The sequence below is a fragment of the Panthera leo genome, chromosome A1, assembly GCF_018350215.1.
Source record: "Panthera leo isolate Ple1 chromosome A1, P.leo_Ple1_pat1.1, whole genome shotgun sequence".
NCBI classification, from domain to species: Eukaryota; Metazoa; Chordata; class Mammalia; order Carnivora; family Felidae; genus Panthera; species Panthera leo.
Window position 1 is genome coordinate 36,214,420 of NC_056679.1, and position 21,454 is coordinate 36,235,873.

Below are 21,454 nucleotides of genomic sequence, written 5' to 3' on the forward strand. Positions count from 1 at the left end.
TCTTGAGGCACCATGGAGAGCCACTAGGGTTCCTTAGAAAATCCTTTGATAAGCCACTGAACCCATCTAACCACTTGGATTCCTTTTTGTAACATTCATCTAATGGAGACTTAGCACCTCCATCACCGGGGAACTCCCACTGTTCTGAGGTTGCCTGTTTTCCTTGTTGGACTGCCTCTAGGTTAAGATTTTTTTATTATATTAAGATGAAGTCTTCTCTATAGTCCTTAGAACTACCCTCTGAGACTGACAACAAGTCTAAATGTTCTTGTACATGTGTCTTTCAAATTTCTGAGGGTCACTATTACAGTCTGGTGGGGTTTTTTTGTTTGTTTTTTTGCCCTCCTCTCCTTTTTTTTTTCTTCCTTATTTTTTCTCATACTACTTATATTTTGATTATGTTGATGATATAACAGAACAGTATACTAAAATAAAAGTATATTAATGTTATTGTTATAAAGTATCATGTAATAAAAGTGTTGCAACTTGCCTTTTTGAGGTATTTAAAATGTAGCAATAAGTATAAGTAATAATATAAAACCATCCATATTCTTACTACTCAAGGAACAGTAACTAATAGATTGTCATAATTGCTCCTATTCTTTTTTTAAAGAAATAAACTTAACCAATGAAGAAAAAAATCCTCTTTGGCAACTACCCTTATACCCCACCAGTATTCTGAGTTTGTCGTATGTCCTCAAATCAGTTTTCATTCTTCTACATACATGTGTATGCATCTACACATCCAGACATAAATAAATCTGTGCTGTCCAGTATGTAGCCACTGATTTAAATTTATTAAAATAAAGTGTAAAAAATCAGTTTCACCATTGGCACTAGCCATATTCTTTTTTTTAATAAATAGTTCACAAAATGAACAAAAAGACTTTATTTTTTAAAAAGCAGATTAACACCAAAGTACTATGTAGTATCCATATCCATTGCAAAGATAATTACTGGAACTTTCAAAACATCATGAATAAGCCGAATCAATGGTTACAACTATAATTGTCAGCCAATATACCAATTTTTGTTCAAGGTCTAGTTTGATTCTACATAATGTTATTCATGTGCATTCCCTGTGCCTATTTAGTATCAAAATGGGGACTTTTGAAAGTCAAGCCCAGCTTATCTTGATTTTGAAGATGAAATACAAGCTAATCGAGAACTCTGGATTGCTGATTGAGTCATAGAAATCATGTCTTCTGATGTTCTGCAACAAACTGTATTTCTGAAAAATAAAATCAGAAATGAGATTCCTTTGAAACAGTCAGGTCTCCAAGCTTTCCAGCACCATGGACCAGGATGTGCTCAAACTGTGCTTTCCTTTGTCTTTCTAAACTCACCACTGGGAACCCAAAAGGGAGTCTCACTTTAACAGTTCCATTATAGAGATTTAAAAAATAATTTTTTTTAAAAATGCTTGTTTATTTCTGAGAGAGAGAGAGAGAGAGAGAGAGAGAGACAGAGAGACAGAGACAGAGTGTGAGCAGGGGAGGGGCAGAGAGAGAGAGGGAGACACAGAATCAGAAGCAGGCTCCGGGCTCTGAACTGTCAGCACGGAGCCAGCCGTGGGGCTTGAACCCACGAACTGTGAGATCATGACTTGAGCCAAAGTAGGACCCTTAACCGACTGAGCCACTCAGGCACCCCTCATTATAGGGACTTTTAAGAACCACACAGAACCCACACAGAGGCAGTGGATAAGATTATCCATTACTTTTTCTGTTAACAACAACAACAAAAAGAGAGCGCACTGGCAAATGGGAAAATGATAGCAGTCATATGGTCAAGAAAAATGGTTCTATAAATGTCTCCTTTCAAAATTATGTTCGAAGGTGTTTAAGACCAAAAGGGGGTTATAAAATGGTTAATTCAAACAATTCCTCTATAAGAAAAAGGCTCTTCATGTAAAGTGGCTGAGGATCTGGTAAAAAGAGCTGAGGGAAGGCAGATCCATGACAAGATCCAGCCCTACACTTGTATCCAGCATGCATTTATGACCTCATGCGTGTGTGTCTTGTGGGTGTGGATAGCTCCTCCTTGTACTTAAAAAGGAATGAAGAAATTAAAGTGAATTTGTGTGCTAATGAAAGCACACAGTTACAGACTCTGAGAGCCAAGCCCTTAGTTTATAAGGCAAGATTTCTATCATCGGAAGTGGGAACAGATGAACATGATGGCAGGCACTAAAAGCTGGGCCTGCTGTATTCGGGCCAGAGCAGTCTCAAAATTAAGGCAAACTGTGGCCTCTCAGCTTGAGACGGCCCCCAGAAAGGCCCACGGAGGCAAGAAAAGAAGCCGGCCAATGGCAAATTACTAGAAGATATTCAGACGGGGCAATGGTCACAGTTAGATGGGGTGACTTGGGGTCACGGTAGGTGGGAAACCCTTGAACCAACACTCAAGGTGACTGTCTTTGCATGTCCTGTGCACAACTCCAAGCAGCAATCTCTGGGCTTTTAGAGGTGTGTTACTTTTGCGATATTTTTGCCCCAAAAGAAGACATGAAGGTGAAGCCCTTAGAGCGATGAGGCCCCCAAGATGAAACCCCCATCCCTGGGGCTGGACTGGGTAAGAGTTGGAGAGCACTTCCTGCAGCACGTGGCTCCCTTCAGGTCTGGCAGCCTGCTACGTAAATGCTTTTAGTAGGTGCCTAGAAGAGCTTTGCAGTTGGGACAGTCATGGTCCACAAGTGCATCCAGACAAAAAGGGATGAAGCAGCAAGCAGCCAGCTATGCACCCCAGCAGGCACAGGCTCCCCAAACAGCTGGGTGAGGGCGCCGGCATGATAGGACAGCTGAGTCTTAATCATCTTGTTGCAGGAAGGACAACACATCTGGACTGGACGGTTGAAAAAGGAGGCCGGCTACTGCACTTAGTCTGCACAGCAGTTGCACTGGGGACAGGCAGTGTGGCTGGGTGTAGTAGCAGGAGAATTTATGCCCTTCCCATCCGGGCTCTTCACCAGCCCCATGGTCGGCACTGGCAGCGGGGCAGGAGGCACGGGGAAGTAACTGTTGCCGGCTGGCACCGAGAAAGACCGGGAGGGCTGCCTGGTAAGATTCTGGAACAGTCATTTTACTGCCACTGGCGCTGCCTGTCCACACTAGCCTTATTCCAAGTGCACATGTAGCCACATGTGGCGAATGGCTCCCATTCCCATATTGGACAGTGGAGATATAGAATATTTCCATCATTGTGGAGACCTCTGTTGGTATATATATTTTAGTATGTGCTTTTAAAATTTCACATAATGTAATACTGTTTATGTTTATAAAGTTGCTAAACTGCTTTGTTTTGTTTTTTAACCTGGTTTTATGTCGTTGAGATCTACCCAAATTTACATAGAGGTCTAGGGTATTCCTTTAAACTGGCATAGAGCATTTTATTTTATGAGCATACCACCTTTTTTTTTTTTTAACCCATTTATCCTCAATTGAACATTGGCGTTGTTTTCATTCTTCTATTTGAAAGCAATGTGTCAGCGAATATCTTTCTCTGGAATAAGTACGTAAAAGTGAAAATGTGCAACCATAAGGTATGCACATTTTTCAGTTTTGTTAGATATTGCCAAATCACTCTCCAAAGTGGTTGTATCAACTTTACTCTTATGAGGAGTGTATTAGGAATCATTTCCCTGTATCGTTGTCAACATTTGATATTCTTTACTAGTTTTGTTACTGGGTCAGATGAAAAGTGGAATTTTATTGATAGCCCATTGCTTTAATCACTATGTTGCACACCTGAAACTAATATTGTGGTTATTGATATGGTTAAACTTTTCACATATTTATTGATCACTTAGATTTTATTTTTGCATATTGCCTATTCATACACTTTGCACAGTTTTCTAATGGGATTTTTACCTGTTTCTTTTTATTGTTATTTTTAAAATCTTTTTTAAACCTTTTTCTTAATGACTTGCAGTACTTATATTCTTACTCTACATACATATCTGACTAATATATCTTAGTACATAGTGATCTACTTCATTTTTTGGTAAAGTCTACATGGTCCCTATTATAACTTATTTAAATATTCCCTCATTGTTGGACATTTTAGTTACCTTCAGGGTTTTGTTATTACAAATAATACTGGTACCTTATTGGCTCCCATAAGCATTAATCGTGCTCATTGAATATTTATGGTTCTCTACCTTCTGGCACCTGGTGATTGACTTTCTGTGTTGTCGTATGTCCAGTCCTGGCAGGGCATTAATTTCCAGTGTGAGGTTCTCCAGAGTCTTTTTTACCCTCTACTGCTTTGACCAGCAATGTTACTGGTTAATGCTCTTTCAAGATTCTGGAGTGAGGGGGCACCTGGTTGACTCAGCCGGTTGAGGTACTGACTTCGGCTCAAGTCATGATCTCATGGTTCTGTGGGTTTGAGCTCCGCACTGGGCTCTCTGCTGTCAGGGTGGAGCCTGCTTCCCCCCTTCTTCCTACATCTCCCTCAGTCACGCTGTATCTCTCAAAATGAAACGTTTTTTTAAAAAAGGAGTGTGGATGACCATGATGATCAGAGGCCTTCCTCCCCACCCTCCAAACACCCACTTTGGACAGAAATTTTTTTTCTTGTCTTTCTTTATAAAAATAAACACTTTGAATTAAAAGCCACTAACATTCTGTGGTTGTCTGTTGTCATGGCATGACTCCATTTGTCCTGATGGCCACACCCTATTGCTTGTATTTACTAGTTAAGAAACTTTAAAACAAATGGGGTTCATCTGCATGGTTTAGAATCACAGAATTCTAGAAGTTAATTTCTAGAGGTCAACTATTTTACTCTTCCTCTTAAAAATTCATCTCCTAAATCGTATCTCCTAGAATAATGCCTAATGGGGTAACAGCAAATTCCCTTTTCTTTAGTTTGTGGAATCCCAGTCCTTTTGTTTGTCTATTCATCAGTTCATGGACATTTTGGATTGTTTCCAAACATCATTGGCTATAATGAATGATGCTAATATGAACATCAAGTACAAGTTTTTGTGTGGACATTAGTTTTTATTTCTCTTGGATATATATATACCTAGGAGTAGAAATGCAGACTCATATGGAAACTCTATGTTTAACTTTTTTAAAAACTGACAGTTTCCAAAATAGTTGCACAATTTCACATTCCTACCAACCATGTATGAAGATTCCAATTTCTTCACATCCTCATCAACACTTGTTATCATCCATCTTTTCAAGTATAGCCATCCTAGTGGGTGTGAAGCATCTCAATTGTACTTTTTTCCCCTTAAAGTTTATTTATTTTTGAGAGAGAGAGAGAGCAGAGGAGGGGCAGAGAGAGAGGGAGAGAGACAATCCCAAGCAGGCTCTGTGATGTCAGCACAGAGCCCTACTAGGGGCTTGAACTCACGAGCAGTGAGATCATGACCCTTGCTGGAATCAAGAGTGGGATGTTTAACCAACTGAGCCACCCAGGTACCCCCTTTTCAAAAAAAAAAAAAAGTTTATTTATTTATTTAGAGAGATAAAGAGTGAGAGAGAGCACAGGGGAGGAGCAGAGAGGGGAGAGGGGGAATCCCAAGCAGGCTCCCCACTGTCAGTGCAGAGCCTGTTATACGGGGTTTAAACTTCATGAACTGTGAGATCATGACCAGATCCAAAATCAAGAGTTGGACACTTAATTGACTGAGCCACCCAGATACCCCCAGAATGATGTTTTTAAAGAAAAGTGGAATCCCCCCCCCCAATCATTATAGACTTTTGCTGTAATATTCATATGAAACCGAGCCAGGCAGTTGCTGTTTGTTATTTTTAGTGCCACTCTGAAAGCATGCATTTTACTTATTTTTTTTAATTCAATAAATTATTGTCATTGTTTTTGATGCTAATATTGTCCCAAATTTTTCTAGTGGTTATCCTCAACTCATTCTTTAAAATATGTCTTAAAGTAAGGGAATACAGTGTTTCGTGGAGCATATTATTAAAGTTATTGTAAGTGCTTTGCAATGGTAAATTCACTGTACCATGAAAACAAATGTATAAAGGACTCACAGTTAAGAAGTGAGTAATTCTGATACTAGGACAGCATATCATTTTCATAGTTAACAAGTTAAACTAATTGCAAAATGTAAATAATCGGTAAGAGTGGATTCTATTTAACAACCAATAAAAAATATTAGCAATTTGAGCCATCTATTTACCTTCAGAATGGTAAATCTTTTCCTGACTCCTGTATATGATGACTGGTGCTAATAAACTGAAATATACTTGTAGCCAAGTGTATGGCCTAAACACCGTATGCTACTGTAAATTGCAGAGAATAGGATGAAATTATTTCTGATTCTAAATACTTGGAAATATGTTTCATTAAAATTAGTTTCTAAGCAATGTGCTTGAAAACATATTTCGATAGCATTAGAGTTAAGAAAGGCATCGAGATTTTAAAACTATGAGTTGGGAAGCCCAGAGTATGTATCCCAATTAGAAGGAGAAAAATTTGTATTGAGTTTTAGCTCCGCCCACAGCAATTATTTCCTTCCTTCTGTAACTGTCAATTTCCTCCCCAGTCCCAGGAGCTTCTCTGACCAGTTCCGCAGTCTGTCTTTGTGATGATGGTTTCAAATGAGGCAGCCGCGATGATACGGCTTAAGTTCTCGGTTTCTCCCCGAGACTTGACAGTTGGGGCTGGAACCACACAGAAGCGTCTTTATCTCGAGTACTCACAGAGGTGGAAAACCAGAGAGGGCGGAGCAAACTTTTAGGGAGCGTCTCCCCTGCCCGCGGCCTCTTCCACCTGCTCCTCCCCGATTGGCTGTCGTAAGTCTCAGCCGTCCAATCGCGCTGGCGCGCCCAGCGCGCCGTTCCGCCACGCCGCCGCGCATGCTTACTCGGGGACCCGCCCCTGTGCTTCATCGCTCCTGAAAGCCGGAGAAGGACACCGGCGAAGCTGTGGGAGCCGGGCCTGGCTGTCTTCGTGCTAACGTCACAGGGCTGCGCTGGGACTTTGGACGGGTCCAGTGGCAGAGCGACAGAGAAAACAAACACACAACTGCCCGATTTACTCATGTCCCTTAAGTGGAGGTTTTCCTGGGTTGACCGCTTTCATTGTGGTACAATCTCTACAAACTGATTTGCCTGTGGGGACTCGAAAAAATGCGACTTCATTCTTTGCGTCGGGGCAGATGGAAAAGCGGGGTGAATGGACCGAGTACTTAAAAAAAAAAAGTAAACTTTTCTCTTGTGCAGGGTGACTGGGGTTACCATTCCTTTGAGTTTTACTACCCCGAAACTAAACACTTCCTCGCAACCGACCCATCCCTCAACCCTAGCATATCCTGGTTTCTGTGAAATGACCGCCTGTAGGCGCTAGAAATGCGGACGTTACTTTCTGCTCTAGAAAAAACGTCCCCATTAGTTTCCAAGGTGTACAACTCAGAAAAGTGACCCAAAACAAAAAATGATCAGCTTTCGGTGGAGAGGCAAAGTCTCGTGGTCCTTCTTCACAAATTGGCCAGCGAACTCCAGGCCCCAGACGGTCCGTAGCGGGGGGTGGCGGGGCGGGGCGGGGGGGGGGGTGGGGAACAAGGCCTCCGGCGGGCTGCAACTACCAAGCTCCACGCCAGGCCTGCCCCTGCGGCCGCTCGGAAAACGCGGCGAGTGGAACCCGCACGCGGAAGCGCCGGCCGCACTGAGCATGCCCAGTTGCAGAGCCGACCAGAGGAGTTTTTTTTTTTCTTTTCTTTTCTTTCGTTTTTTTTTTTTTTTTTTTTTTTTTTGGTCTCAAGTAGGAGGCCTACCCCCCCCACCCCCACCCCCAGCCCCCCACCCCCACCCCCGACCTAAGCAGCTACCATGTCTGAGGTCCCCGGCGCGGCGTTGTCCCAAGCGGGTTGGTAAGTGGCAAGTCCCGCCGGCCGCCCGGCCGCGGGCGCGGGCCGGGGCCCCGAGGAGGGTTGGGGTTGGGGGCGGTGGGTACGTGTCGGGGTAGGCGGAGGCCGCCGCCTGCCCCCGGCCTCTCTCCGGCCCTCCGGGCCGGCTCCGCCCCCGGCGCCACGCGGAGCCGAGCGAGTCCCCCAGCTCCCCTCGGGGCGGCGGCGGCGGCGGCGCGGCCTGGGCCCCGGGCGGCGGGCGGCGGGCCGGGGAGAGGCCGGGGGGCCGCTGGCAGAGCAGGCAGGGCGGCTGGCGGCCCAGGCCCGAGCGGATCCGCCCGATAGGACCTGCCGCGCCGTGCGCGCCGCTCCGGGCGGTGTTGCTGCGGCGGGACGAGGGGAGGCGAGGGCTGGAGAACCGTGTGCGGCGGAGAGGGGCGAGCGCGGCCGGAGCCCGCGGGCCCGCGGGCCCGCGGGAAGTTGAGGGTCGACCCAAGCAAAGCCTGTGCGGCTGCCTGGGCCGCCGCTTCTTTTCCGTAATTTCGGAGTAGTGTACGGACCGGTGTGAAGCTGCCCTCCGTGGCACACTCACAACTTCTGAAGCTAGGAATGACCTCATTGTCAACTCGTGTGGGTGCTCCGTAGAACTTTTCTTGAAGCGATGGCAGTGTTCTGATTTTTAAACACGTTTCACGTCAAGATTTTAACATCTGAGAGCAAGAAAAAATTATGCGAAATTAAGCCGTTTCTGAAACTGAGGTCATTGCAGTTGTTAACATTGTTTAATTTAGTAACGCTTTTCCAGGCCTTCATAGGCACAGAGAGGAGGGGTAGGAAGGATGAAAAAGATTTGCCCCTGCTCTCTGGCAGTTCACTATCTTAGGGAAAAGAGCAGAGAGGGAGGCATCCAAAGAACGAACACAAAAACGGAGACAGTGGCAAACTGTACAGAGGGGCAGGCAAATGTGCTATGGAATTGGAGGGGAAGGAGAGCTCACTAGGTTCCTAGAGAAGTGGGTTTTGAAAGTCGGCGAGGAAAGGGCTTTCTAGGCAGAGCCACTGGAGACGCAACACAGAAGTAGGGAAGCGCTTATTGGTTTGCAGAACTGACACTAGATCCTTGTGGTTCGTGGAAGTAGGAGGGTGTGCAGTGAGGCTTAAGACCCGAAAGGTTGGGCCAGATTTAACACCTGTATTTTGAAGAGAGGGGGCTCCTGGCTGTTCAAGTTAGAAGACTAGCACAGAACTGTTAAAAGTAACTTTACGTATCTAGAAAGTGGTGGAGCTGAAAGGTGAGCACAGGGGGCCTGGTCCTTCCCACTGTTAATGCCTTGTTCCTATAGTTTTTCCGTGAACACCATTAGCATAACAGACTGTGGAGTTAAAAGCTAACCTTACCCAGTTTTACTTTTGTTCTGGAATTTCTGCCTTCAGTTTCTTTACCTCAAAGGACGTATTGAAGATTCTTGGGTCACTCTTCGTTTTATTATTATTATTATTATTATTGTTATTATTATTAAAGTTTCTTTATTCAGAGAGAGAGCAAGCACGTAAGCACGGGAGGGGCAGAGAGAGAGAATCCCAAGCAGGCTCCAAGCTGTCCGCACAGGGCTGAATTTAGGGCCCAATCTCAGGAATCATGAGCTGAGGTGAAGTTGGATGCTTAATTGCCAGAGCCACTGAGGCGCCTCCTTGGATCACTCTTCTATTTCAGTTTTTTCCCATGCTTCGTTAGATTGAGCCTTAGTTCTTCAACCTAGTGATACAACTTCAGGTAGAAACTTGGTCTTTTACTTCTTTCCAACATGACCCCACCTCCTTTAGAAAGGCTAGTCTCATATTTTGGTTCCAAACACATACTAAATTGTTCTTTTTTGGTTTTGGACCCTAAACTCCTTAAGGGTGGGGAACTATAACTGATTTTTCTGTGTATTTTTGGTGCCAGGGAGCCACTACAGTGTAGGTTTTCAGTAAAGTCTCATACAATTGACCTTGGGATGCCCCTGCCAATTAGAATTCAGACCCTGCCAATCAGACTGCTAGCAGGGGTTTCCACCCAATCTTAGAGTGCCTCCCTTTGTTATAAAGCTAAAGGAATGTTATATTGTAACATTTGTTACTTTATATCACAAATTATCTGTTTAACATGTTTCTTTTTCCACCAGATTTCTGTTGCTTTTGTAAGGCAGTGACTAATGAAGGCAATAGTAAGCCATGGGTCTAATAAGGCTGTTTTTCTAGGAATTTTGGAGTTACATGTAATTCCTAATGGGTCTTGAATGGGTTAGATTTGTGCCAAACAAAAGGATCTCCTAGGCGTTCAGGTGGCCTGTATAGATCTTACATTTAAGTACAGACTTACTGTGTTAAAATACAGAATTTCAAATGTTTAGGCAGAGAAGAGTACTAGAAGGAGAATTGATGACCAAAGAGTACCTCTGACCAGTTCATTTCAGTTCTGATATTCTCAGTTTCCTCTAACTCTTGAGATTCTCTATTATTGTCACTGACAAAACCATTTTTCTTAGTACTTAATCTATTCACTTAATGACTTGTAGGACTTAAAAAGAAATAGATGCTAACCTAAACTATTAAATCCTTTCTATTATCTTCACCTAAAACAATAGGTTAGGGTAATATCTTATGCCAAAAAAGCTTAGGTTTCTAATCTATTATTCCAGTTTGTTATTTTCTGAGTATTTTTCCCCCTCCTAAGTCCTTAATCTTCATTAGAACCCCCACAAAATCAATATTTTAAAATATAACTCCAACAGTAGCCACCCTGGCAGACTTTACAATAATTTTTTTCTTTAGTGATGAGTAGCATAGAAAACATCAGGTTTTGCTGATTTGAACTTTAAAACTTTCAGGGACTTACACAGTATGGTGATTATGTTTAAATAATGCACTAAATAGTACATTGATCTTTTGTGGTACTTAGTTATGTGTGGAATAGACTTCAGTATGAGAGGAGATTTTACTTAATTTGTCTAGATAACAGATTTACTTAATACCTTTTTGGTTTTTCTCCTTGGAGAATCCCTTAAGGGGGATTTGTATATTTCTACTAACCATTTGAATCTTTAAAATTTTTATAGAAATGTGAATCTTTTGAAATTTTTATTTATTTTAAAGTTTATTTATTTTGAGAGAGCGAGCGGGCGTGGGAGAGAGTATCCCAAGTAGGCTCCACAGTGTCAGGAAGGAGCCCATTTTGGGGCTCCAACTCAGGAACCCAGGAGATCATGACCTGAACTGAAATCAAGAGTCAGATGCCCTACTGACTTTCAAAAGGTGCCCCAACCTTTTGAAACTTTAAAAAAATAGAAACATGTTAGAACACAATTAGTTGTGATTGTGTTTTTGAAAAGGTGGAGCGCCTGGGTAGCTCAGTCAGTTAAGCCTGGGTAGCTCAGTCAGTTAAGCGTTTGACTTTGGCTTCAGGTCATGATCTCATGGCCCCTGGGTTTGTGCTGACAGCTCAGAGCCTGGGGCCTGCTTCTGATTTTTGTGTCTCCCTCTCTCTCTGCCCCTCCCCTGCTTGTGCTGTCTCTATCTCTGTCTGTGTCTCTCTCAAAAATAAATAAACATTTAAAAAAATGAACGAAAAAAAAAGAGAAGGTATTTTCCATAGAATTAGTGATGGTATAGCTTAATGTCTTCAGGTGTGGATGAAGAAACTGAAGCACCATGGGAATCAAAAATTTCCTCAGTTACAAGTAGCAGAACCAAGAATAGAGCCCAAACGGGCGGAATAAAGATTCAAAACTCATTTCCATCAAGCCATGGTGACCACTTCTAATTTAAATTGTTGATAAAAAAAAATGATACATTTTAAAATAGAAAATTGGATTTAAGCATTTTATAGTGTGTAAATTTACTTTTTTCTTTGGGAAAGATAAAGTGCTTATGCTGAGGAATGGTGATTTTGGAAACAAAGAAACCTTTATCTTGCGGTGGCTCACCTAAGGGCTGATTAGGGTTATCTGAAAATCTGGTTAATTGTGTATTTTTCTAAGTCTGAGAATAAGGTCTGAAAAAGTAAGACACCATATTGTATGTCTTTGCCTTACTCGGCAGTTTGGAGTTGAAGACACCATAAGGTAGCATTAGAAATAGTGTGTTTCCATTTGTATTATGAACATAATTTCTGAGAAACTCCAGGTTTCTAACATAACAAGGCTTAACCAGGTTGTGCTCTGGGATTTTTGTTTTTGTGTTTTGGTGAGGAGGGCAGGGTTAGAGGGAAAATAAAAGGATGAACACAAAGGTCTTCTTACCTTGTTCGCCTTGAATTTCACCTTTCCTTTTGGATTCTCTCTCTTTGATGACTGTTGCTACGACCACACTGACCATCCTCTGGCCCAAGTGTATACTCCTCTCCCTTTCTTTCACCTTGAGACACCTAAGAAAGATGATAGCTTGTAACAGTCTTTATCAAAATTTAGTGCTGAAGAAGAACAACTTTGATATATATTTAGATGGATATAGTCCATCTACAAGTTCTGTCCATTTATTATTTAGGAAGCACAGTGGCAGTATGGGTACAAAGTGAATGCTGTCTTGTCTTGAAGGGGGCCTGCCCTATTCCACATGTTGCCTTGAGAATGATATTTCAAAGTGGTACTTCAGGACATTTTGCTGGAATTTGTAATTCCTGACTTTTAGCCTGGCCACAGAGGGAGAGCTACTTTTCCCATTCCATCACGTGGAAGCTTCCTTCCAAATACATTAATGGTCATGACCAAGAAAGTCAGATTCCTGTCCTGTAGTCCACCCTGCACCTTTCTTGTATGGTTTCTGTTTTCTGAGAGACACAACACTTCCTCAGGAGACTGCTGGTCATTGATCCCAGTCTTTAAATGAAAAGCAACCTGGGGCACCAGGTTCTGCAGTTGGTTCAGCGTCCTACTTCCGCTCGGGTCATGATCTCGTGGCTTGTGGGTCTGAGCCCCATGTCAGGCTCTGCGCTGACAGCTCGAAGCCCGGAGCCTGCCTCAGATTCTGTGTCTCCCTCTCTCTGCCCCTCCCCCGCTCACATCTGTCTCTCTCTCTCTCAAAAATAAACATAAAAAAATGAAAGAAAAAAAAAAAAGAAAAGCAACCTTTGCAGTACCATCAATATAACTATACCTTTATGTACTACACTGTTGGTAATAGACAATAAGAGTTTATACAAAGAGTATGTGAAATTTTGCTCCCTTATATTCCAACATAATTCTTAGGCATAAGTATATTTGTAAAGGATATTAGTAGTTCTTTATAAGGTTGTACATTAAGTGCAGGATATTTTATTATCTAAAATTATAATATATTCTATCATTACCACTTTGATATAAACATACTCTTGGTATACTCTTTTGGAAAGGATAAGAACCATGAACACACTTTTTAGCTGAAACAATAATAGATCATGTTCAAGAACATTAGAAGAAACCAGTTGATTTATATTTTGGTTTCAGGGGACTTATCAGAGACCTCCTATTTTGAAACATTTCCCATTTCTTTAATGAGCATTTGTAACTATCTCTTTGGTTTACCTTGTTTGTGAAATTATAGTTCAACAGTAATAAGCCTTGTTGACCTTCTGTCTCAAAATATGTTACACACTGCCTGGCAGCTTCTGATACTATAAAGTGCTAAAAAAAAATGACTGGATATTCTGTTAAACTGTGCAAGTTTTCAGGTTTCAAGGTGCTGTTTGCAGTGATTTTTTTTTTTTTTTTTTTTGGTGAATAACCTATAAATCTAGTTTCAACTGCCTGTAGACTTGACTGCCTCAAGCATAAAAGGGGTATAAAAAGAAACTTGCTACCTCAGCAAGTTGAAAATAATTTTCTCCTCTCACACAGCAGCATTTGCTAAATCAAGTAAAAATTACATAGTAACATTTCAAGAACCATAAAAATATAACTATATCAACTTTTTTGGTTTATGTTTTCTCCTTTTGACAAAAGAAGAATATTGGCATTTTGACTTACCATGTTGCAGTTAAGTCCCAACTATTTAGAAACTGTGATTTTTTGTAAGATGTAGGCTCTGGAAGTAGCTGAAGAAGACTTTGCCTCCAGATGGTCTTTAGAAGAAGTAGACTGCACTCCCAACAATGCAAAAATTTTTGTGTAAAAATTGAGAAACATTTTTATGAGGTCATAGAATGAAAACAAAGAAAAGCAGAGAAGAGGGGGCAAGAAATATGTGGTGATAACATAAAATGTTAACAAGGGTGTCAAATCAAGGATACTGAGAGCAGAAAGGAAGCACACTAGTGATATAGAGAAGGAGGAAAGAACCACATCATGCTCCAGGACTGGACAGAGCCTGCCTGTACCTTATTACTATAACCCCTATAGGTTTCACACCCTGACTTGATAGGTGTAAGTCTGTGTGCATGCATGAGCAGTTTTTATACTTATTACAGTTTCACAGCCTTTAAAGTGGAGACAGATAGCTACCCTCATCTTAGGATGGTGCTGCTGAAGATATGGTATCTTTACAACAATAAGTAAGCCTCTGCAATAATGCAGAGAAATATGTAACCCCATATAGTAATGTGTGTACTGAAATACACATAGTAAATGTTTATGCATCTTGTACACAAGGCACTGTTTGTTTTGGTGATGATATACTAGTTGGTCAGAATTTAAACATGTCATATACTGGTATTTTGCTTGAGAAGTCTGGGAAGCTTTCCAGAACTAGTGCTGTATAAGCAGGGCATGTTATATATGCCATCTCACATGGTGTCTAGTCTTTGTCTAGGGAAAAAACAAGGCAGATTCACTAACACATTCATTCAACAAATAATTATTAAACATCTTGCTGTGGCAGAGTCTTTAGTTCAATCAGATGTAGTCTTAAGGGGAGAAAGCCATTAATTACATATTCAAACATTGCATCTGTAAAGTACACAGAAACGAAAAGGGACATGGTTCTAGATGAGCTTATAGAAGGGAAATTTGGTGTCTTTGTGGTGGTCAGAGAATGCTTCCCTGAGATCTGGAGGATGAGTGGGAATTAAATAGACTAAGTAAGGGTAAAGCAGCATATGCAGAGTTTATAGGGCAGTAAGGAACATGGTGAGTACAAAGGTCTGAAGGACCAGGATGAGTGGAGGGCAAGACAGAGGTGGTATAGTGAGGCGGAACTGGGAGACACTTAGGGTCTGGGTCATGTAGCTCAGGCCTTGCTTTCATTCTGGAGGCAGTAGAAATCAGTTGGAAAGTTTTATCAGGGGTTGGGACGGTTGAAGTAGGGATGACATCATAGTTAGATGTTGAGAAATGCTTGCATTGAAGAAAATGGCTCGGAGCTTGGCTTGAGTAGAGTGGTAGAATGGTGGTGATGATTGCGATGGAGAACAGAGATTGATTTGATTGGTATTTGAGAGGTAAAATGGACAGAACTTTTAGATGGACTATATCCATCTAAATATACGCATCTATATATGGGAAAGAGAGAGAAGGAGGTGTCAAGGGGTTGATTTCTGGGTTTCTGGCTTGTATACCTAAACTGATTACAGTATGGCTAGATAGGGAGTCTTAGAAAAGGAGTACATTTTTGAGGGGTGGATCATGAATTGAAGTTGGACATTATTTGAGTACGAGGTGCCTTTGAGTCATCTAAAGTAAGATGTCAGTTAGATATTAGGAAATACTAATCTTGCACTAGGAAGAAGACTGGATTAGAGATATAAATATGGAGTCATTTGGGTATAGCTGATGACTGAAGTAGTGCATGGATGAGATCATCTAAGGCTGCACTGTCCAGTATGGTAGACATTAGCCACATGTGGTTACTGAATACTTGAAATATGTCTAACCCAAATTTGCATGTGATGTAAATGTAAAATACACACCAGGTTTGGAAGACTTAGTACCAAAAAAGGATATAAATATCTCTCATTCATTTTCATATTGTTTGCATATTGAAATAATGCCATCACTATATTGTGTTAAAATATGTTATTAAATTAATTGCACATGTTTCTCTTTACTTTTTAAAATGTGATTACCAGAAAATTTAAAATTACATATGTGGCTTGCATTACATTTCTATTAGCACCTATCAGTGATCTAAAAATCAAACTTTAAATAAGAAGAGGCTAGGTGAAAGCACTGAGGAATTTCAGCATTTAAAATTTTTTTAATGTATTTTTTATTTTTTTACATGCATTTATTTTTGAGAGACAGAGCATGAGCAGGGGAGGGGCAGAGAGAGAGGGAGACACAGAATCCGAAGCAGGCTCCAGGCTCCGAGCTGTCAGCACAGAGCCTGACGCGGGGGGCTCAAACCCACAAACCAGGAGATCATGACCTGAGCCAAAGACGCTCAACCGAGTAAGCCACTCAGGCACCTGGGAATTTCAGCATTTTAAAGGAGACTTAGCTTTTTAGGAGCTGCAGGGCAGGGCGGGGGAGCATTGGAATATGAAATCAGTGACTTTTCTGAAAAGAGAAAATGGATATGTCTTTAAGAGTTCTGTGATAAGGTTATTTGCTTAGGTCAGTATTGGATTACTGGATTGGATTATTAGAGACTCAGAGCAGTTTTTAAAAACATTTTTTAAAACTTCAGATATTTGAACGTTTCTTTTTTTAATTCCCCCCCCCCCCAAATCCCCTTAAAACTCCTCTAAATATAAAATGCTCATAAAATTCAGCTGCAACTTTTCAGAAGACAGTCAGTCTATAATGGATATTAAGTGAAGAAAGATATTAAGAAAAAAAATTTTTTATTCTATTAAATTCCTAGGCAGGACCTTGAGAAGTTTGAAAATTAATAAATTTTTAAAAATACAGAATATGAAACATTAAGCATAAATATTAATGGGGAAAAAACTTAAATAAATTAAGCCAACAGTTTATAATGGATTTAAGAATAATTCAGTTTAAGTTTTGTTTTGGAAGAGAAATAGGGATGTATTTAAGCTTAAGTGTCTGGAAAGTTGGTAGATGATCATGATAAAGTTAGTGAAATAATTTTTCCTTTTGCCATTAATATATTCTAATATTGTTAGATCAAAAGAAATAAGTAAATATTTGGTTTTTCCAAATAGTTAAAATAGTTTGATTGATGTCTTATTTCGTAAGCTCCTGTAGGACGAGGATGAAGTCATATCTCTGAGGTGTTCTGGCATTTAGCGGGGTGCAAGGTCCACAGTAGGCATGTACATGCTTGTGGAATGAATGTTCCACAAATTCCATTGTAATTTAGTCTCAGTATGTTTCATCATACTGTTTTTGTGTTCTCCAGGAATATAAAACTTTTTCAAGCCTTGCGTAGAGGAGAAAATTGTTACTTGTGAAATGAATGTTGTGAAATTTTAAAAACTAGTTTTATGAAAAAATGTAATTTTTACAGTAATGTAGGAAATAACCTGTTATACAAGCTTTCCCTATTTTTTAAAAATGTTTATTGTTTTAGGGGCGCCTGGGTGGCTCAGTCAATTGAACGTCTGACTTCAGCTCATGTCAGGATCTCACAGTCCACGGGTTTGAGCCCCACGTCGGGCTGTCAGTTCAGAGCCTGGACTCTGCTTCGGATTCTGTGTCTCCCTCTCACTGTGTTCCTCCCCCACTCACGCTCTCTCTCTATCAAAAAATGAATAAACCTTAAAAAAAAATTTTAAAAATGTTTATTCTTTTATTTTGAGAGAGAGAGAGAGCACGTGTGTGTGTGTGTGCAAGCACAGGAGCAGCAGAGGGGCAGAGAGAGGGAGAGAGAGAGAATCCCAAGCAGGCTCTGCACTGTCAGCTCAGAGCCCCCAAGCAGGGCTCAATCCCCCAAGCAGGGCTCAATCCCACAGACCAAGAGATCATGACCTGAGCCGAAATCAAGAGTCTGATGCTTAACCGACTGAGCCACTAGCACCCCAAAGCTTTCTCTATTTATTGATATTTGCTTCTAACTGAATACAAACATACACACTTACAGATATGTTGGTAACATTTCTTGCATGGGACAACCAACTGTTTTGGGAGGGGTTTGAAATGTTCTTTCTCAAACCAATGTTAATAGAAACTATTTTCAGAAGTTTGTTTTTAGTATAAATTTGTCCTAGGTCCTAATTATTTCTTTACACTTTTGATATTTTATGGGATACTACAAATTTTTACTTTTCCTTTTGATGTTTCATAATTGCTTGTTATGTCGGGGTCCCTGGTTAGAAAGGCATTAGGAGAGGAGGTTATCATTCATTCTGTGGCCTTTGATGAGGCAAAGAAGTGGACACTGGGACACTTCCCAGTTTATTAAGCTGGCATAAGGTTCCAGCCCACTGGATTTTACATGAGGACCCTGCCAAGCACAGGTTGCTCTTTTGTTAACTTTCAATTATGAACAACAGAAAAGGTCATCTATATGTTACTAGTTAGGGGAAGGCCTTCTTCTCAGTGGCCTTCCTCAGTTTACCAAACTCAGAATGGCACATACCATTGACCCTTTTTGCTTGCGCTGAGAGCCTAGGTTGGTATGCAGAGGCTTCTGTTCCTGGGAGTTTGCCATGATCTTTTGTCCAGGCTGCTTGCTGAATCTCTCAGTGTGTTTCACTCTACATTGTAACAGTGAGATTTCTCCAGGATTGTGTTAATTTGACTTCTTTCCTTAGTTATGCTTCTTGGTACAGGTTAGTACCCAGGCTCTGTCAGATTCCTCTTTGGACATTCTGAAGTTCTACAAGATCAGGATGTTGTTTTTCCTTATTTTGGTTGCTGCTGATAAATTTTTTGACCACTTTTTCTGGTTGTGGTTATGTGCTTTGTTTTTACTTTTTTTTCCTTTATTTAGTTAATTACACATTTGTCAGAAGTCTTTATAAGCATATGTTAATTAGGTGTTTCATTTCATTAAAAAATGAAACTATTTCATATACATATATTAAAAATATGATTGCTGCAACAATACCATGAAATTGTGTCTGTGTTTTACATCGTTACTGGTGCAAAATAACGATCCCAAATAATATTAACTTTGTCGGTAGACATATCTAGCTATTCTTTGTTATACAGAGACACCTGCCATTTTACTCAATAAATTTTCTACCAGTTATAAGGAAAAGATTTCTTTTGTAGGGATAATTCCCAATTGAAAGATGTCTTCATGTAATTAGATGTAGCTTCTTAACAATGAGAGGTTAACATTCAGATTTTGTTTTGACATCATGAAAAAGTTAGTCCAGTGTAATGGTGTAAATGTTAATGGGTACAGAGTAATAATATTTAAATGATACACGACAGAAATCATAGCATGCTTTCTAGAGTCGGATTGTCTTGAAAGGGCAGTAAGGCCTTGAACTTTTTTCCAATTTATACTTATGTGAATAAGCATTTATGTTGATATTATTTTAATTAAAATGTAAAACTGGCCTGAGGTATACCCTTCTTAATATTTACAAAACTGCTTTCTATTAGTTAGGTTGAAAGTTAGGCTGATATACAGAGACCCCACATTACAAAGGTCTAAAGAACATAGCCTTTTTTTTTTTTTTTTCCTCATCACAGAAAAACCCACAGTGTTGGGGAATCTGCTTTGTGCTGTCATTTATGGACCCAAGTTCTTTCCATCTAACTTTAGTTGTCCCCTAACTCCTGCTACTCGAAGTGTGGTCCTAAGACCAGCATCATTAGCATTACCTGATACCTTGTTAGCAATGTAGAGTCTCAGTCTCTACCACAGACCTACTGAATCAGCATCTGTATTTTAACAGGGTTCTCCTAGTGACTTTTTTGTACATTTGAGTTTGAGAAGCACTAGTTAGGTAGGGTACGTATTGTCATTGTTTTCATGCACATAGGGTAGCTGCGACATCAGGGTTTTAGTTAGCAGAAGGGAAAGGACAGCTGAGAGCCATAGAATGAGTTCCCTGATGGGAAAGGTGGCACACATCACTTCCTTGGTTTCCAAGAACTTAATCTCACCTACCTAAAAGGGATTCTGGGAAATGTGGCCTAGCTCAGTGATTCTCAAGCTGTCTTCCAATTTTTAAAATTTCCAGTTTTTCACACATCACTACCTTTGTGAAGTATAACATCTTGCAGCAATGTCAGATTGCTTTTAGAGTTTCTAAATGGTTTGCCTCAGTTTCTGTACTTATTCCATCATGAAGCAGTAACAAAGAGTTTGAAGATTGGTACTAATCAGTGGACCACACTTGAAGTAGTTCCCTTCTACCTGGACACATTTTGAATTTTTCACTTACTGATACTGTTCAAATTATGGTAAAGTTGTATGAATTTGGTATGAATGAATGAAGTGAAGCACTTTTTATTTTGTACTTTTGATTTGATTTAATTACTTGCTAATATTCTACTTTATTTTTTTTTTATTTTTAGTGATGATCTAATGTGTGGAAAGGACTTTGCGGTTTGCAAAGCCCTCTTTCTCTAATTATATATCATTCTATAATAATGAGTAGGTTGTATGTATGTATTATATTTGCTTATAAAAGGCGATTGCAAGCCTTCTTGGTTTAGTCATGTGGCTGATACCTAGTATGACACATTAAAGAGTGATCATGTTTGTTATGAGAAAGTACCTTTCCACTGCATTTTGTTAACTTTCTTATACTTTTGGTTATGAAGTAATATTAGTTTATAGTTGGTGTTATGAGACTTATCTGTATGGCTGTTATATTGGCTGACATTGCTTGACATGGTTTGAATTATTCCTGCCTAAACATGTTTTCATGAAAAATAAAATTGAATTGGACTGTTGGTGGTCTTTTAAAATGTTTTACTTTATCACAATAACTTTCATGTGTAAATTGAATTGTTTATCGTTACTGGTAATGCTATCCTGCCTTAAGCAAAAGTGTATTTAAAAGATGTATGATTATAGATTTCTATGTATCTAAGACATGTATTTTCAAAGTGGAAAAATAGGCTGTTTGACTGAATGTTTTGTTATATTCAGCTTGCTTTTTGCTGTTATGGCTTGCCTGGTATTGCCCTGCAGCACCATTTTTTTTTTTCTTTTTTGCCTAAGTACCCGCTATGAGTGAACTAAGAAATCAGCAGGATGTCAGCATTGTGAAAGAGGAATAGGCTTGCAAGCTTGAATTGATTTGTGTTTGAAACTGAGATTAGTAAACTACATGATTTAAATTTTTTTTAACTTTTATTTATTTTTGAGAGAGACAGAGACAGAGTGCGAGTTGGGGAGAACAGAGAGAGAGAGGGAGACACAGAATCCGAAGCAGGCTCCAGGCTCTGAGCTGTCAGCACAGGGCCTGGTGCAGGACTCAAACACACGAACTGTGAGATCCTGACCTGAGCCGAAGTCGGCTGCTTAGCCCACTGAGCCACCCAGGTGCCCCCGTAAATTACATGATTTTACATAGTTAATTCATATTAGAATTAGTAGTTAATTAGAATTATATCACAAAACTGGGTTGTCATGAGTGATTACTTTGAAAAGAGAGTGGTTGTGAAAACAAAACTCTGTATTCTTGATTTTCAGTTAAATTTATACCTACTTGTTTTTTTTGTATTAATTTTAAGTGTTAATTGAAGTATAGTTGGCACACAAATATACCTGATATGGCTTGTGTTAAAAGCATGGGCACTGAAGTCCAACTCTCTAGAACCAGGGTCAGTCCTGGTTCTGCCACTGATTAAATAACCTTGAGTA

The 21,454-nt window shown here is 40.3% G+C and overlaps 1 protein-coding gene and 1 long non-coding RNA gene across 10 annotated transcripts in view; one reads left to right on the forward strand and one right to left on the reverse strand.

Moving 5' to 3' along the window:
• Positions 1-874: 874 nt before the first annotated feature.
• On the reverse strand, positions 875-6,842 carry LOC122199139. The gene is made up of 3 exons (XR_006193364.1): positions 6,543-6,842; positions 6,158-6,260; positions 875-1,231 (listed from the first exon to the last, which is right to left on the reverse strand). It is a non-coding gene; the product is annotated as an uncharacterized LOC122199139 (long non-coding RNA).
• A 935-nt stretch (positions 6,843-7,777) lies between these two features.
• The window catches only part of TDRD3 (tudor domain containing 3), a 158,841-nt gene continuing 145,164 nt past the window's right edge, over positions 7,778-21,454 (forward strand). For 8 of the 9 annotated variants that reach the window (XM_042927466.1, XM_042927458.1, XM_042927504.1 and 5 more), the window contains exon 1: positions 7,778-7,849. In XM_042927466.1, the coding sequence (XP_042783400.1) occupies positions 7,809-7,849 (41 nt within the window). In that variant the 5' untranslated portion in view covers positions 7,778-7,808. The remainder of the gene's footprint in view (positions 7,850-21,454) is intronic. The other variant, XM_042927519.1, reaches the window with a different exon arrangement.